The sequence below is a fragment of the Aptenodytes patagonicus genome, chromosome 22 (genome assembly GCF_965638725.1).
Source record: "Aptenodytes patagonicus chromosome 22, bAptPat1.pri.cur, whole genome shotgun sequence".
Lineage (NCBI taxonomy): Eukaryota > Metazoa > Chordata > Aves > Sphenisciformes > Spheniscidae > Aptenodytes > Aptenodytes patagonicus.
The window spans coordinates 3,796,929-3,814,408 of record NC_134970.1 but is presented as its reverse complement, the minus strand read 5'-3'; the positions used below and the strand labels follow the sequence as shown (position 1 = coordinate 3,814,408).

General features: G+C 59.4%; 1 protein-coding gene across 1 annotated transcript; it reads right to left on the bottom strand.

The window, feature by feature from the left end:
* Nucleotides 1-7,255: 7,255 nt before the first annotated feature.
* FMOD (fibromodulin) lies at nt 7,256-14,470 on the bottom strand. The gene is made up of 3 exons (XM_076358146.1): nt 14,074-14,470; nt 10,690-11,700; nt 7,256-8,582 (listed from the first exon to the last, which is right to left on the bottom strand). The coding sequence occupies exons 2-3, from the start codon at nt 11,678-11,680 to the stop codon at nt 8,431-8,433; spliced, it is 1,143 nt and encodes a 380-aa protein (XP_076214261.1). The 5' UTR covers nt 11,681-11,700; nt 14,074-14,470; the 3' UTR covers nt 7,256-8,430.
* Between the last annotated feature and the right edge of the window lie 3,010 nt (nt 14,471-17,480).

The following is a 17,480-nucleotide window of genomic DNA, read 5'->3' as shown; positions in this document are numbered from 1 at the left end:
CGGGCCCCGGGGCGCTCCATCGCCTGTGGTGCTCTGGAGCCCGGATGATCTTCCCAGGATCTGCCGGAGCTGTAGAAACTCTGCAATCACATGGCCCGGCAACGGGAAGATGCTTTGTGGGGTTTGGAGGGGTTGGTGCTGCGCCAAGCCCATGGTGCTTTGGGCTGCAGCCCTCCGGCAGGCTCTGGCATCGCCGCTGCTTGCACCAGCAAACTCCGACATTGCCAGTGTTTGCTGCCGTGGTGGAGCCCCCCACAAGCTCTGCCTCCAGCTCCACACCCCGCAGGGTTGAGCCAAGCCCTTCTCCGAGCCCCCCGGGGCGTGGGCAGACATCAGGTCTGGGGTCTGGGATGGCACGTGGGCTCCTGTTGGTTTCTGTCCCTTGGCCAGGATGCTAGAGTGACTCCTGGCTGGGGACCACGCTCCCTGCCTGCCCTTCCCCCTGACAGACCTTCCTCTCCCTCCTCTTCCCTCATCCAGCTCTCTGGCCTCCCTTTGCATCTGCACAGCGGCCACAGCCAGACCTTGAGCTCTCTCTGGCCAGACCTTGAGCCCTCCGTAGCCACGACCCATCTTGGTTCAGCTTGTACATCCCCAAGCACCCCAACAGCCTTGCACACGGCCGGGGCCCCCGAACCACCCCGTGGTTCCCCCTGTGAGGGGGAACGCACCGCTCTGCCTTTCCAATCCTTGCTAAAAACTGAACCACCCGGTGGAAAAAAACCCTCCCTTCCTCCAAAAAGGTCATGGGCAGATGTGAGCGCGTGTGCCACAGCCGCCGCACGCCCACTCGCCTCCCCCCCGTGCGGTGCAGTAACCGTCTCGGCGCTCGCGGCTTGCTGTGCTTGGAGGGACTCCAAGCAGCAGATGGGGCAGGCTGCGGCGTTGCTTAATGCTAACTTGAAATGAAAAAAATTCCCCCCGACCAGCCATAAAACCTGCCGGCAGGCTCAGCCCCAGCCCCGTCTCCGCTCCCTGCCTGCTCACTTCCTCCCGCGCCAGCTTTCGGGCAGGAGCGTGCACAGAGCGGGTCCTGCACAGACCTCTGGTTTATTAAAAATTACAGCGGGGAGGGAGAGGGGAAGGGGGTCCCCAAAGGGAAGCGGGGGTCCGCTGCTGGTGCCCCGAGAGCAGGCACATCCCACGGCCCTGGGAGGGGTCATCCCCCATCGAGGTGAGCGGCTCGAATAGGACAAAAGTGGGGTCCGGAGAGGGACAGCCCACCCTGGCCCTGCAGTGGGTCCCCACGTCTCCCCACTCCTGGAGTGTCACCGAGGGGCTCGGGGGTCCTGGGGGCTGACTCACCCCAGCCGCCCCCCTGCTGCAAGCGCCTGGGCGAGGGGCTACGAGGCTGGGACAGATGGGCAGGGGGAGAGGAGCCGCTTTCAGCTGCTTTTTTTATTTTCCACCAAGCATCCCAAGGGGAGAATCGTCCCCATCCCTGTCCCCATCCCGGCCCCCTCTGCAGCGGCTGCTCCCCTGGGCGGGGGCCAGCTCCGAGGCTCTCATTTACGACCTGTTGGAGGATAAAAGGGGCTTGTTGGTGGCAGCGAGCAACTGGTGTGCGGGGACAACTGTTGCCATCTGTCTGGTGGGGCGGTGGGGGGGGCCGCAGCGGGGCCGGGGCCGAGCCAGGGCTGGGGTTTTGTTTCTCCTTTCATGCACCACTAAACTTTGCACCTTTTGTTTCCCAGAGAAGGGCTGAGAGCCGGGAAGAAAAGAGGCCTCTGCGCCGCACGGGTCGGGGCAGAGCTTGCTCGGCTTGCTGGGGGGTTTGCATACGATTCTTATTAAATATTATAATAGTAATTATTGTTATTTGAGGAGTCTGTTGGTGTTGGGCAACCCGGTGCTGAACCCCCTCCATCCTCCCCCCGCCGCGCCGCCCCCACGCCGCACCCTGCGAGCTCGCCGGGCAGAGTGAGGCGCCCCAACATGTTCTGTGCTGCAGCAGGCAGAAGCCACGGCTGCTGATGCTAGTGGGGTGCGTCCCTCAAGGACCCGAGGCTGCGTTGCCACAGAGCGACAGCGTGCCCTGCCATCCCCAGGGATGCTGAGCCCCTGTCCCCAAGGGACGCTGTGTCCCTGTCACTAAGGGATGCTATGCCCCCATCTCCAAGGGATGCCGTGCCCCTGCCCCCAAGGGATGCCGTGCCCCGTCCTTGAGGGACACCATGCCCCTGTCCCCAAGTGATGCTGTGCCCCCGTCCGTGAGAGATGCCATGCCCTGACAGTAGCAGCAAGGAGAGGGCAGGGCACAGGCAGCCGGGATGGTGGGAGCAGCCAGAGGCTGCGTTCGCTGCCCCGGCGCAGTTTGTGCTTCCTGGTGGAGCAGTGTCTGTGTCTGGGACAGGCGCGCAGAGCCCGGGGCAGGTTCCAGCCGGGCATGTGAGTCTCACCAGCTGCCTGGGTTTTGTTCAGGGCTTTGAGCCGCTTGCTTTCCTCATCATCTGCTTTCTGCTGAGCTGCATCTCTGGGCCCAGCCTGGAGCTGGCAGCTGGGATGAGCCCTGCGTGTTTGGGAGAGCATGTTTCCCAGCTCCGGGGAGCGCCGGAGGAGGGAGGAGGGCTCATGGGGCTCCCCCCTCTGCCACATCTCCACACCGGTGGCACTGACCCAGGAGTGTCTCGCGACCCATGTCCGAGCTTTGCCTGTGGCTACTACTGCTACGGTCCCTGCTAGCCTCTTGTCCCAACCAGCGGTAACAAGGCAGAAGGAGAAGGATTTAAGGGTGGTGCTGGGGTCTGTGTCCCAGGACCCACCAGCTCGTGTCAGGATGTGTTAGGGCATCCCTCGCGGGGTTGGTACCTGCCACTGGCCCCTCTGCAAAGGCCACTCGTCCCTGTGGGTATCCCTGTGCCTGGCACGGCAGTACCTGGCCCTGCGGGGAAGGGGCAGCTCTCGGTGTTGCTGCTGCGGGGATGCAACACCCCCCGTGTGAATGCAACACCCGCGCCTTTGGAAAACCGCCGGGAAATGTGTTACTGGGAACTGGCTGCGGGCAACAATATCCCTAAGCCCTGCGCGTCCCCGGCGTTCCCAGCTGCCAGATGAAGGGCGAGGCCCATTTTCCCTCTGACAATGCCCTTTTACCAGGGAGTTTATTTCTATTATAGCACCGGATAAAACAGAAAAGGGGAAGGACGGGGCTGGAGCGGAGCAGCTGCCCTTGCTGACTCGTTTGCTGCTCTGTTGTGAGTTAAAAGTCTGGATTGGGGCTGACACCCTGACCGTGGTGCTCCCTTAAAGCACGAGGGGGGACTGCAGAGGGACTGGCTGAGATCTGCCCCAGCAAAATCCCCTCCGGGCGGTCAGCGCAGACCGTGGCACCGTTTCGGGGCACAGCCCTGCTTAGCCCAGGGATGCAGACTCTGCTGGGGGTCTGTGCCAAGCTCTGCCAGCGTGCAGGGGGCTGAGCTTTCCTTTTTCTTCCTTCTCCCCTTTGGAGTGACTTTGGTGATGGGGTTCAGCTCCAGCCCCAAGGCCGTGCTCCTGGATCCTATGGATGGTTGCGGTGTCAGACCAATGCACCCCACCCCCTCTTAGCGCTGACCCGAAAACCTGCTGGGGCAGGAGGAGGGAGAAGGGTGACGCTGAGCCTGTCCCCCCCAAACCCAGAACCCCCGCTGCTGGGGAGGGCTGGGGGCCGCGGCAGGGCTGGGGCGCGGGGGCCACGCTGCCTTTTGAAGCAGAGACAAAGCCCATCTTGATATTTACGGCACGTGCAGTGGGAGCGCGGGGCGTGCGGGATTGCGGGACAGATGGCGAGTGAAACAAAAGGGGAGGCAAGAATGGGGGCTGAACAGATTGGGAATTTCCGGCCCGGCCCTCTCCCCCCTGCCCAAACACTGCTGGGGGCGTGCGGGGAGCGGGACCGCCTTTCCCCAGTGGTCCCCGCAAAGCGTTTGGTCCCTTGGAGGGGACTGACCCCCACAAGCTGCTCTAGCCCCCAAGCTACGCGTCCTCCTGGAGCCAGGTGGAGAGACCCAAAATCCTGAGACCCAAAATCCCGAGACCCAAAATCCCAAGCACCGAAATCCCATCTCCATTTTACTCCTGATGTGGAGCTGTGAGAGCAGGACCCTCCCTGTTCCTCCAAGCCTCAGTCTGCTCCTCTGTGAAATGGGACCCCGGCTCATCCCCGAGTGATGCCGGAGAGGCGAGGGGTCCTGGTGATCTCCGCCGGCGATGCGCCGGGCCCCTCCCCGGCGTCTTTTCCCGCTGCCTCTGCAGTTTTCTTATCTCTTCCCAGCAATGTCACAGCTGCCGTGGGCTGGATCCAAGCAGCTTATTAATAATCAACTTTTATTGCCCGTCACATTGCGAGCACGTCTGCAGATGGCTAGGCGTGGCGGTGGCAGCCGTGACCTGGCCACCGATCCTTTTGTCCTCGCAACTCCTCCACTCAATAAAGGTTTTAGGTTAAGTCTGAGAAGAATTGAGCAAAGGGAAGCGCTGAAGGACGTGACGCCGGGTTACACTTCCCTGGGCCGTGACTCACGCCGGCTCTGCAAATGCTCACATGCCGAATTTGAAGCACAGGGACGGTGCTCTGCCTGGAGCTCACGTCCCTTGACTGGGGGGGGTGGCTCTGCCCACCCCGGACTCCTCCAGCCAAGTTAGGGTCAAACCCATCGCCCGCTGCCTCCCTGCTTTCTTGTGTACTTCTCCAAAGGAAAATATTTTGAGGGGTTGTTTTTAAACACAAATCCTGCTCTTCCTGGGGAAACATCCTCCTAAAGGGATGTTTGCAAACAGCCTGGGAAGCGCTTGAGCTGATGGATGCTGCAAAGGGGGAAAAAAAGCGAGGAGGGGAAGAGAATCTGGGGGAAGAGGCTGGAAAGAAGCGGAGATGAAATCTGGGAGTTTTCGGGGGAGCTCTGGAGAAATCCTGCCTGTCCCGTGGCCTGAGCCCCTCTGCAGACACGGGGTGATGGCGGGTGGCAGCGGGTCTGGCAGGAGCAGCAGGGTGTCTTTGACATCCCACCCAAAGAGAGTCCTTGAGAGGAGCCCACAGTCCAAATATGACTTTGAGGGGGCTGCAGCTGCTGGTATGTCCTGCAGCAGCCCCACAAAGCCTCTGTGCTCGGGGCACACCTCCAAGGGGGCTGGGGAGCTCCTTTTTGGTTGGTTTGGGGTTTCCCCCTCCTTTATGCTTCTCTGTGGATCTGGACAAAGCCCTGCACTCCCCCCTCCTCCTCCTTCCCGGTGGGATACAGCCTGCTGGGGCCCCCCAGACCCCGCACCTCCTCCCAGCAACCGGAGGAGGAGGAGGAAGGGGATGAGGAGGGGGGCCAAGCCCCCATCCCTGCTATCCCCACCACAACAAGGCGGTGATTGGGCGCCCGTGGGCTCGCCCAGGACCAATGGGGTCTCCCCCTTTTTTTTGGGGAGGGGGAATGGCAGGGCGGTGGGTTGCCCTGACCCTCTGCCCCCTCACCTCCACCCCTGCGGGATGCAGAGCCAGTGCCCCAGCTGGTGTAAATCAGCAATCGCCCGGCGTGGAGAAAGCAGCTGCTGGAAGCAGCATTGGGTGGCTGCTTCTCCAGGGTTTTGTTCTGCTAGCAGCAGACTCTGCTGCTAGGTCTCCTCGGAGGTGATGGGCTGGGGCCTCCCTCCAAACATCCCCTGGACCCCCATCCCCTTCGGCTCCTGCAGGCTGGTGTTGATTTGGGAAGGGGTGTGGATGCTCTGAGGCAAAAAACCTGACCTGGGAACAAGGAGCGGTGCGTGCTGGTGCCCGGGCAGCTCTCAAGCATGAGGAGGAGCGTGGTGCTCGGCTGGTTTGTAGGTGGATCCTGCAAACATCGTCCCCTGCTGCTTTTGAAGAGCATGGAGACATGGCGTGGGCTCGGGTGCTTGTAGTCCTGTCCCTGTCCCCCTCCCGCCTGGCCTGCTGGATGCTGCCACAGGGAAGGAGGAGGAGGATGGGCTGTGGGCCCTGTCCTGGGGGCTGATGGCAGAAAGATCAGAGCTGGTCCCAGATGCCAACAGGCACCTGCGTTGGAGCCGACCGGCTGCACGTCCGCGGGGGTTTGGGGCGCTCTCCCTCTCTGCAGAGCCCACTCCCCCATGCTGCCCCGCTGCCAGCCTTTGAGGGAGCCCAGCACAAGCATCGTTCGTCTCTCGCTATCTCAGAAGCAGGGTCAGGTTTGCCTCCCTCTGAGCCCTTTTTTCCCTGGGCGGAGCTGGGTTTCACCCTGTGTCTCAGCCCAGCCTTGCCCAAGCAAGTACCGGCTGTGGTGGGCACCCCTGGGTGCAGGGCAGCTCCCGAACCTGGGTGCTGCTCTCTGGGGACGTGGCCTTGGGGAGGGAAAGCCAGGGCCACGCTGCCAGGCTGGACAGGGCCACATGTGACAGGCAACGCCGACATCTAGTGACAGCCCTGGGCTCCTCGGCCAGCTGGGCGTGCAGTGGGATCCCCTCGGTTCGGGGTCCCCGGTCCTGGTGCCTCCGGGAGGATTCGCATCTCTGCAAGGAATGGGGTTTGGCTGTGGGAGGTCACGATGCGGATGTGCATGTCCCTTTGCTGCCCTGGGACACAGGAGAGGATGGGGAAGGGGGTGTCCCGAGGGGATGGAGTGGGGTCTTCTTGCCTCTCCTCCTGCCTGGCTTCTGCAAGAGCCTCAGCTGGAGTTGGGGGGCTGCCCCTGGCCAGGGCCAGGGACCAGGTCTGTTTGGGGAAGGCCAGCGGGGACACCCACCTCCTGCACCCCACGGAGCACCCGCAGGCTCTGCCTCCCCGGCTGGCACCAACCCAGAGCCAAGCGGGCCCCCGGTGTGCTGAGGAGAGGCTCGCAGGCTGGGAAATGGCGCTTTCGGTGCGACTCCCGGTCTGTAAAAATCCTGCCCATGTGAATTTTTTTTTTTAAGCATCCCCCAGCTTAGCTGTTAAAAATAAGCAGGGCTGAAGACTGGAGAACATGAAAGCATCTGGAAAATAACTACCAGAAGTACTGTGCCAGTGGCACCGCCATCCCTTCCCTCTCTCAACTGACACTTTTCCATGTGTATTTTTTCCTCCTATAAATGTCCTTGCATGGACCCCATCTGGGATGTGCTGGAGTGGCAGCTCCTCGGTGCCAGGAAGGCAGCGTACGCACATGTCGTGTCTGGTACAACCACTAGACGGCAAATCCAGCCCGGATTATGTCTGCAGAAAGATCTGGTCTGCAGGAGGGGAGGTTACAGTGCTCAGGGCGGCTCGGAGCAGCCCCAGATGCTCAGACCCTGCGTTTGGGATTCCTCAGACACGTTTGGTGCAGTTACAGGAAGGGCTTTATTCGTCGGTATGATATCTACAGTTCATGCGTCAGTGATAGTACAGGTTTTTTTGGGTTTTTGTTTCTATAGTGTTAGCATGCAGTTTAAACGCGGAGGGTCTGGATGACCTCTTCAGCTTTGCAGGTCATCTCCAAAGCTCAGCTGCCCCTTTGGTTCTCAAACTAAACCGTCCAAGGAACCAAGCTGGGTGTGTTTGGCGAATTCAGACGTGCGGCGGATGCACGCGTCACCGCGATTTTTTTTTTTTTTTTTTTAATTTTTTTTAAAATGGGAGACCCCGGTTGCCTGGGCAGGGAGGGAGCTGGGAGCCGAGCCAGTGGGTGGGATGGAGCTGGACGTGCCGGGGCTCCCCAGGCAGCCGGGGGCGACGGCACCGGGAACTGCCCCATCCCTCGCCCCCGGTCCTGCCCTGAACCAGAGGTCTGGGAGGAAGATGTGAGACCCCCCTCGGCCACGGCCTGCTAACAGGCTGTTTCTCAGGGTGTTTCTCTCTAAGCTCAGCAGCTGACAGCCGCTCGGCAGCAGCAGGAAAGGTTTCTCTCCTTTCTCTCTGGAGCAGGAAGCTGATGGAAGGGGGGAAAAATGGAGGGGAAAGAGTGGATATGCTCTTCCCCATCCTAGGCTGAGGGATGCTGGCAGCCGGGAAATCTTTAACCCTTTACTCGTGTAGCTCCCAACCTCCTGGATGCTCCTCCCAGTGACCGCTGGCACCTGGCCCAGGGTGAGTCACTTTAAATCTGCTGGTTCTGCAGGACCCACGCCTGAAGCCCTCCCCGCTGGGGTCGGATGCTCAGTGCCATGTTTCGGAGGTGGGATGAGCTCTTCCCCATCCCACCTGCATCCCACCCAAACCGGGGGAGAAGGTGAATGGGGGTGCAGCGCTGTGGGGGGGTGGCTGTGGTGGGGACAGAGGGGGAACTGTGCTGGGACCTGTTCCACCCTGCGTGGCCGGAGAGCCGGGAAGAGGGAGTGTTTGGGGATGAATGGATCCCACCCACCCGCACGGGCTGGTGTTGGAGTACCCTTATTGCACTATTGCAGAAGCCAAGTCAAACTGTCAAGCTGCATTAAAACGGGAGTGAGTGTCTCCCCAGGAAAGGGAGAGCCAAGTCCTGAGGATGGGGAGGGGGCCAGGCGGGGGCCAGGCTAGATCTCGATGACGGTGGCACGCCGCAGGCACAGCGGGGCGTCGGGGGGCACCGCGTTTCGCTTGATCTCGTTCCCGTCGAGCCGCAGGACCTGGAGCCTGGAGTAGTTCATGACGTCCACCACGGTGCAGAAGCTGCTGATGGAGAACTCTGCGGGGGGAGAGGAGACGGAGAGCTGAGCATTGGCTTTGGCCCCAGCTCTATCTAACCTTCGTGATGCGACTGATCTTTGGGGAGCGATGTGGGAAATGTCAAGGGGGGCTGCTCTGGAGATGGGTCTGTGGGTACTGACCTCTGAGAGCCGGTTTTTGTTAAGATGGGCAGGAAAAAAATGAAAACACCCCTAAATCACCAATCATTCCTGCAAATGTGGACTCGAGACCCTCCGCTCTTAAGCTAAAAGAGTAACTGATGCTTCTAGCTGCAGTTAGAAGGAGCCTGTGAGTTTGTGCCTGTTCCAGGGTTTGGAAGTGGTGGCAGCGCCCGCCCTCGGCTGCCTTTGCCCAGCCTGGCTGGAGCGCTCGTAAGGAAAAAGCCGGGTGGAGTCAGATGAAACATTGCTTTTTATCGGGAATTGCCTTTGCAGCCTCCCTTGTGAGGCTTCCTACGCTGCAGCCTCCAGCCCCCGAGTCCCCTGGCCGCTGCGGGACTAGCCAGGCAGTGTGTCCAGGAGGGAGGACGTCCCTGTCCCCATCCCATGCCCGCAGACATCCCCTCTCCGTTCATCCGCCACCCGCTGCTGCCGGCCCCGGGCAGGGAAACTCCGGGCCAGCCCGGGCTGAGTTTGGAGGGAGGAGATGGAACAAACTCCCAAAAATTTTGTGCAGGATTTGGGAGAGAAGCGACCGACTAGAGGGCAGCAAAGCTCCAGGCCGGGATGCTGCTGGGGAAGGCAGCGGGGTGCTGGGGGACCCCTGCGCCCCCGGGCCGGGGGCCTGGGGGGGCTGCAAGCCCTGCGGGTGTGCGGGGAGGCAAGCGGGGACCTCCCGGTGTGGCTGGAGGGGCACGACCCCGGCCCTGATGCCCCATGGGTGGGATGCGCCCCCCCAGAGAGGTTGGTGCTGCCTGCTTGGACCCGCAGCCCCTCGCTCCTGGGGATGCTTTAAAGGTCAGCGGCAAAACCTGCAGCTGAAGGAAAAACTGCTGTAAAGCCTGAACGGCTCCGGGGTGGTTTCATGGCATTTGTGGGCAGACGTTAACAGCTACAAATTCTGAAAGCAAACATTTGGGAATCTGTTCTTGTTTTTGTGTTTCTGTCGGTTCCCCGGTGCGGGGTTGTGTGTTTCCTCTGCAACAGCTGATGGCTGCACTGACACATCCCCGTCCCCATCCCAGGCTTGCGCAGGGGCTCCAGCATCGCTCCGGGAGGGTCCTGCCCTCGGGGCCTGGCAGGTGAGAGGACCAAGCCTGGATTTTTCCAGGAGATTGCTTGGTTGTTTTTTTTTCCCTAGCTTATTTTTATAAATAGCAGCCCCAGAACAATCTGTTCCTTTTATTTATTTGTGTTTTAAGTGGAGTGAATTTTAGTCCTGGCAGAAGATGCTGCGTTGATGGCTCTAATAACGAAGAGCTCCCATCCCACAGCAAGGATGTGCCCCTCGGCTGCAGATCACGGCCCTTGGGGGGCTTTGGGGCCATGGGCTGTGCCCGGGCTGTGCCAGTGCCCTGCGAGGCAGGGAGGGAGGTGAGCAGAAGGGGCTGGAGAAAGGGGCTGAGCTGGCCCCGAGCGCTGCAGACCGCCGGGCGCCGCAGGGTACGTCCCCGTCCCCTGCATTAGCGCTGGCCAGGGTGATGTGTGTTCCCACGTGCAGTGACCGTGGCTGCGGGGACTCCCCACCTCTGTCCACTCTGTCACTGACCCCTCAGCCTGGGTGCAATGCCGGACTAAAGCCGTAGTCCCCTCCCCAGGTTGTGCATCAACTTCTACCGACAGCTGGTTTCTGGCACCTCTAACCAGAAGATGCTCAGGCTGCTGATAAATGCTCAGTAAAACCACTGCAATGGCTCCGTGGATCACACGGGAGCGTTCAGAGCTGGGAGCCTCTCGGCTCCAGGTGTGTTGGGACACAACGGGCACCATTCCTGCCTTGCCCAGGGCCACCTAGAAGTCTCCCAGATTCCAGCTTCCTGCTCAAACCATTACCCCAGGTAGTCTCCCACAGGGAGGCACAGGTTCTCTGCATCCCCATCTCCCCATCCCTCTGTTGCACCACCGCCCCCTGCACCACCGCGCTTTGGTTGACGTGTTTCTGCTCACCGTTGATTTGGTTCCCTTGAAGGTAGAGGTTCTCGAGGTTGGTGCTGACCCGGGGGATCTTCTGGAGCCTGTTGTAAGAGAGGTCCAGCTCGAGGATGCTGCTGCTGTTGAAAGTGTTGGTAGAGAGACCTTGATTTGTCAGGCTGTTGTGGGACATCCGTACATAGAGCAGCTTGGGAGAGACCTTGAAATAGTCATCGGGGATGGCGTTGATGTAGTTGTACTCTAGGTAGAGCTGTTCCAAGGCCATTGGGAGCCCATCAGGGACTTTCCTGAGGTGATTGTAGCTCAGATCAGCAAGGATCAAGGACCTGAGCCCTTTGAGGGATGCTCCCATCTCAAAAATGTAGTTGTGGCTGAGGTACAGGGCTGTGAGGTTCTCCAGACCCTCCAGAGCATTGGAGGGGACCTTGGAGATCTGATTGTAAGACAAGTGGAGCTCTCTCAGGGACCGGGGCAAAGGGCTGGGCATCTTGGTTAGGTTGTTGTTGTTCATGTACAACCTCTCCAGGCTTTTGAGCTTGGCAAAGACCCTCTTGCCCATCTTCTCACTGGTGATCTGGTTGTTGTGCAGTGCGAGCCATTCCAGCTCCGTGGCGTTGTCGAAAGCCCCCTCTTGGATGGCGGTGATCTGGTTGTTCTGGAAGTAGACGTATTTCATCCGGGAGGGCACGAAGGGCAGGTACCTCAGGTTACGGGTGTCACAGTACATGGCTGATGAGAAGTTAGGGGGGCAATCGCACTCTTGGGGACATTGCCAGGAAGGGGCTTGCTGAGGTTCAGGGCCGGGCTCTGCCTCCGTGTCTGGAGCTGGGAGGTAGGAGTACACGTAAGGGGTGTTCTCATCCTCGTAGTAGGGCATGTAGTTGTAGGAGGACATACGGGACTGCCGTATGTAGTACTGTAACCAAGCCATGTCTTCTTCTTCATTGTACTGGCCCAGGGAGGCTCCGCAGAGCCCAGCGATGATCAGGACGGTGGCCCAATGCATGGTGCTGATGCTGGAGAGACCTGGCGGGGGGAGAAATGGGGAGGGAAACCATCAGCAGTGTCAGGTCTGATGTAAGGGCTAGAGGCAGGCGAGCTGCACCCCGTGGCCGGGGAACCCGGCGGGGTTGGATGTGGTTGCAGCCCTGCCTGGGGTTGGTGACACTTGGCAGCAGAGCTGGAGAACCAGGGGACCTGAGTGAATCCTACCCAAAAAGACGCGGCTGCAGACATGTCCCCTGTTTGCAGTTACCTGATCTTCCCCCTTTTCACCTCAGGCCTGCTAGAAACCTCCATCCCAGTGGATATTTGCTTGCAAAATCTTTACTTATGGGTATTTCTGTTACAGCTGAGTAGAGGATGGAGATATGGGCACATGGTCTGAATTTGTGTAAGGTCACGCAGCTCTGCCCCGAGGTACCCGGGATTCACCTGCGCTGGCTCTGCGCGGGAGGGAGGAGAAAGGACTTGGCCACTCTCCGGCCACGCGGAGGAGAGCGGTAGCTGTGAGAACAGGTTGATGGAGCTCAAGGCGTATTTCGATGGAGCTATATTTATGCTACACTCGCTGGCGACATGATTCGCTGTGGGTTTCATCCAGCTCTCCCTTCCCCCACAGAAACGCAGGATGCTCATGCTGCTCGGGACTGATGTAAATCCTGGTAAACAAATTCTGGCTTATTTTTGAAATGAAACCACTTTCAAGCTTAGATTTCCTGAGCTCAGCCCCGACACGAAAAGGGGCAGCATCCGCCGGCCCCTCGAGGCCAGTGTGACCAGGGAGAGAAGGAGGCATCGCCAGACCTAGTGCTTGGACCCTGCTTGTGAAATTCAGCCTACCAAGGGCTGACATCCAGAAGAGAGCAGGGCAGAGGGCTCAGAGCAAGGCAAACCTGTCCCGAGCCCCTTGGCTTGGCGCGTGGGCTTCGCAGCCACCCCGTGCCGTGCCCAGGGCAGTGTGCTGGCACGCCACGGTGCTGGTGGCAGGAGGACTCCAGCTGCGGCTGTTCATCCCGACTCCTCGTCTTGGTGCTAAAGGAGGACACAGAGCGGCCTGGAGCGAGGCAGTTTGAAATGCCTCCAGGAAATACGCAGGGCTGTGCTGTTCGGAGTGGGAGAGGAGTCGCTCCTGCCTGCTGGCTCCTATATACGTGGCTGGGAGCGCAGAGCTGTGGGGCTGTCGGTGCATTGCTGCCAGCTCCGCTCCGGCAGCTGCGGCATGGGCAATGTGCGAGCACGGGCCAGCGTCCCTCCTCGCTGTGCCAGGGGGATGGCCGTGGGGTCGCCCGATGAAACCTCGCCGCGTCCCCACCCCGCAGCGAGGAGGGGATGTCTCTCCTGGCAGACAAAGAGGGCACAGTTTGCTCCGAGGCAGCGGCTGCCCTGCCACCGAGGCACCCTGGCAGGCTGCTCGTGCTGGAAGAAAAGAGGGATTGAGATGGTGGCAGGCAGGCATGGCTCCCTTGCTTTCTCCTTCTCTCCCTCCTTCCCCCTCCGCGTGCTCGTGCAGCTGAGGGACAGATGAGACGTGGTCCTCCGGGATGCTGTGTGCAATGGGGGAGCTTGGCAGTCGCAGAGGAGTTTCTTCTCCTCCCTCCTGCTCCAGGGCACTCTGCCTGATGAAATACCAGAGCCGCCCTGCTCTGCACAGGGGCTTCTCCACCCATGCAGAGCTGCTGGGGGCCCCTCTGTGCGGGGCAGGACCGATCCATGGGGTCCCTCCACCTTTTCTAGTGCCCCCCTTCAACATACTGGTAACCCCAGAGCCTGTCCTCAGCAGACACCGCTGTCCCCTGCTTCATTTGAAGGTTGCTTCTCCCCTCCCCAGTGGGCTTCAGCCCTGTTTTTGGGGTGGGATCTGAGCTGAGTGTGCCGGCCATGAGATCCATGTCATCTCCCAGTGCCCATGCTCCCGTGCTGGAGGCTGCTGGGCTAATGGGGTCAGCTCCTCACCCTGAGAGGCAGCAGGTTTTGGGGCAAGGGGCTTCCCAGTCTGTGACCATCCATGGATTCGGCCCATTGCTGCTGTGCCAGGTATGAAACCAGCTCCCCCTTCCCCTGCAGCCCGGCAGACGGGACGGGCAGAGCTGTGCCGGGCAGGGGGGGCAGTGAGCAGGCACTGCCCGCACCTGGGTGTCGATGGCTGTAGGTGTCCAGCTCCCAGCCAAGTGGGCAAGGAGCTGCCAGAGGGGCGAGAGATGTGGGTAGCAGGAGAGGGCTTCTCCGCCGCGGAGGCTTGGGAGTGCTGGCTTTCAAGCTGTGCCACCCGTGTCGCTGGCACAGCGTGCCACTGCTTCGCGTGGCAGCCGCCCGCCCGCCGAGGCAAGGGTATGGAAATCAGGCTTCAAAAAAAAAAAAAAAAAAAAGAAATCATAATAAATATAGAGATGGACTTACCAAGCTAAGAGCCTCCTTTCCAAAGCCTCGCTGCTCTTCTCCGGGATCTCCCGTGTGTCAAGCAGCATGTGAGTGTGTCTCCCGATTTGCAAAGGCTGGTGCCCGCCCTAGATCCCAGATCAAATATTGTGCTTGCAGGTCACGGGCTCGGCAGGTTTTTTGGGGAGTGACCTCCCAGCAGCAGCCAGTTTGCAGGAGAGACTGAAGAGACCCTAATGCTGCCTGGCGTTATAAATAACCTGCTTTTTCTTTCCTTCCTCTCTCTCTCTCTCTCTCCCGTCTTTTCTCATAGGAGTGTTGGCACTTTTCAGGCTCTCTCTGTTTAACGAGTTAGTGGAATCGGGGATGTTGTTTTTAAAAGGGCTGTTGTTAGGTCTCCTGCGTTTCTCATCAGGAAGCGATGAGGAGGCCTCTGGCCAGATTAAAATATATCTGATTTTGAGGCGCTGAGGATGTGATTCTTAGGGAGAAGTGGGAAAGTATCTTTAACTTTTGCAGTACCAGGGGAAGAGACGTTAGTGCCTGCCCCGACTGGGCTTCTTCCCCAGGAAGCCTCAGTTTATGCAGTCCTGCTATTAAATATTTAGGATAAACATTTCCATGAACGATAAGGCTGCAGCATCCAAGGTAAATAAATTGCCTACCAAAGGGCCACTGTGACAGCAGGAATTTGTCTTCAGCTTGGCAGGAGAGAGATGCCAAGCTGGCATTTCTGCGGGCTGTGTCCATCTGCCCAGGATGGGGGTGTCCCCCCCCCACCCCGAGGCTGACCCAGGGGTGGGTGCGGGGGGACGGGGCAGGGGAGCATGTGCTGAGGGTGACCCGTGGTTGGGCAGAGACACGAGAGCTTGCAGCTCTCCCTGCCACAAGGCTCATCGCCTCCCAGTGCCAGCCTTGCCCTGGGGGGGGGTCCTGCAAAGCCGGGGAGCGGCGGGCGCTGTCACAGCCCCCCCAGTCCCCATCCTGGCTCCCTGTGCACTTCAGCTTTGGAGACGGCTCTTCCAGGGCTGTCGAAGCATTTCCTCCAGCGAGGAAAGGAAAGGAGGAGCCCCGACCGCCCATCGCCATCCCGTGCCCGGCTCCAGCAGCACGCCCAGGTCCTCCCAGGAGCCTGGAATTACTTAGTGAAGCTCAGCAGGTGCCAGGCTCCCTCCAGGCTTGCTTTTTCCTTGCTTTCCATCGAAATTTCCCAGCCAAAACATCCTCTTCCGCTGGGGAGCCTTGCAAAGATCCTTATCGCTCCGAGGTCCTTGTTGCAAGGAGGAGGAATGTGCGGGGTTGCGAGGGACACGCTGTACAGCGGGGACTTTGCCAGAAAGCCAGTCTGTTTGGGAAGGAAGAGTGTGCCTGGAAAGCACAGCCCGCTGCACTGCAGCACGGGGCCGAGATCTGCGAGGAGAGAGAGGATTCAGAGAAAGCCTTGCCTTCGAGTGGGGCAGGGGGATAGCGCTGCCTAAAAGGAGGTAAAACGCTAGTAAAGCGGGGTGGGGGCTTTCATTTGGCTGGTAGCATGTCTTCTTCCCCGTCGAGCATTGCCATGGCAGCTTGCAGCAGTGTGGGGCAGCTGGAGAAGGGCTCTCACCGCGGGCAGGAAGGTCGTTCGAGGCTCTGGGCTGATGCGGAGAATGACCCCGCTTGGAGGGATTTGTTCCCGCTGCCAGGGAGCTCCGTTCCAGGGAAAATGGTGGGGAGGGTAGTGGCAGCCAGTAACATCTGCTGCTCGGCGCTTGGATGGTGTCAACCAGCGTCACATCTCTGGCAGCTCGAGGTGTCCTAGTGGCCAACAGCTCGGAGGCTTTTGCACGGCTTGGATGTTTATCTGGAACTGTCCCCAGCTAGGTTAGATAAGGAGTGTGGCCTTTCCATCTTCTGGAAGTTAAAAATATTCATGACCCAGGACATGCACCCTTTGGGGGAAGGCTGTCCTGCAGCACCCACTGGGGTCGGGCACCCGCTGTGGGTGCCAGGGGCTGGTGGTCCCCCGGGGATGCTGAGGAGCCCTCCCCGCATGAGCTGGCTCCGAATGCTGCCATTCCCCATGGACACATCCCCCTTTCCCAGCCTGAACCAGAAAATAACGACATGCTTATACTCAGTTCGTATGTTCCCCACAGTCACCAGGACTTTCTGCTGAATCTCATCCTGACCGGTTTAGGACTATCTCAGGGAAGGGAAAATTTACCATCTAAAGAAGCACGTGTGTCTTTTTTTCTCCGTCCAACCTTGAAATCTCCTGCTCCAGGTGGCCAGCATCTCCCCAGCCGCTAGCAGGGCTCTCTTGCTTTGGTCTGTTTGCCTGGTGTGAGGTGGGCGTTGATAAGACCTCGGTGCTACTGCTCATTTCAGGCCAATGCAAAACAGCTCCTCTCGGTTCCCCAGTGACTTCCACGAAACTTTTTCAACATCTCCTCCTATAAACATCCCTCCCCTATTGCTGACGGTTCAAAGAAAGCCCTGAACTGGTGACAGGACCTGGGAACATGCCGTCCTGCTTGCTCGAAGCCAATGGTCCCTATCGCTGCATAATCCTACCCGGAGCAGTTACGCCAACGGTTGCAGTCTGCATCTCATCAGGGCCAGACAGATGCCTGTATTGGTTTTCTGAACTAAACTGATGTGAACAGTGTCTATTTTGGTTGGGTTTGTTCCAGTTGTTTTGATCAAATGCTCTTGAGCTTTGTATTTGAAACCACCGAATCTGGCCCCGAGTTTGCCTTTAATTTGCAAAACCTGCACTCGGAGCCGGGAGCGCTGTCTTCTCTGCGGATGGACGCAGGTTTGTCAGGATGCTTTTGGCAGGGGGACCGAACGCTTCCCACTATAACAAAGAAACAAAGCTCTCCGACGCTCCTGCTAAGGCTAAAGCTCGTTCTGCCTGGATGAAGGGGGAACTATTAAACGTACCGTGGGCATCCAAAACCAGCGACTGTCAGAAGCACGGCTACTTCTGAGCAGCTTCCCTTTTTACTCATGGAAATGTTATTTCTGCCTCTTCCACATTTCCAAGAAGTTTCAGCTCTAGTGGAGCTGTTGGCTGCTCTGTCCTCCCACTCACGCTATTTTCTTTAATTTCCGTGGCCCTCCCCGTCCTGGGAGGGGGTTACCAGTCCCGCTGGGCTCAGGGTGCTTGAAGACAGGGCTGCTTGTGTAGCGGTCTCACCATGCCTTGCCCTGGCTGCCTGGCAGGTCCTGCAGGTCCCTTCCTAGACCTTGTCTTTAAAGGCAGATCCCTGAAGGGTGAAGGTCCCAGCTGCCCTTTTAAGGGACTCCAGTGACAAGAGTCCAAGTAGGAGCCAAGGAGACTTGGCATCTCCAACCTTGCTCAGGCAGGGTGGGTGGAAACGCGTGGGGCATCGCCTGCAGAGCCTGCGTGGTGGAGGGACCCGTGCAGCCACGATCCAGAGCCC

Bases quoted from the DNA above. Each gene is read 5' to 3' on its own strand.
- FMOD (XM_076358146.1), bottom strand. From the start codon at position 11,680: ATGCATTGGGCCACCGTCCTGATCATCGCTGGGCTCTGCGGAGCCTCC. The intron at 8,583-10,689 runs GTGAGCAGAAAC...CTCCCCCCGCAG, and splicing joins TCAAGGGAACCAAATCAACG to AGTTCTCCATCAGCAGCTTC.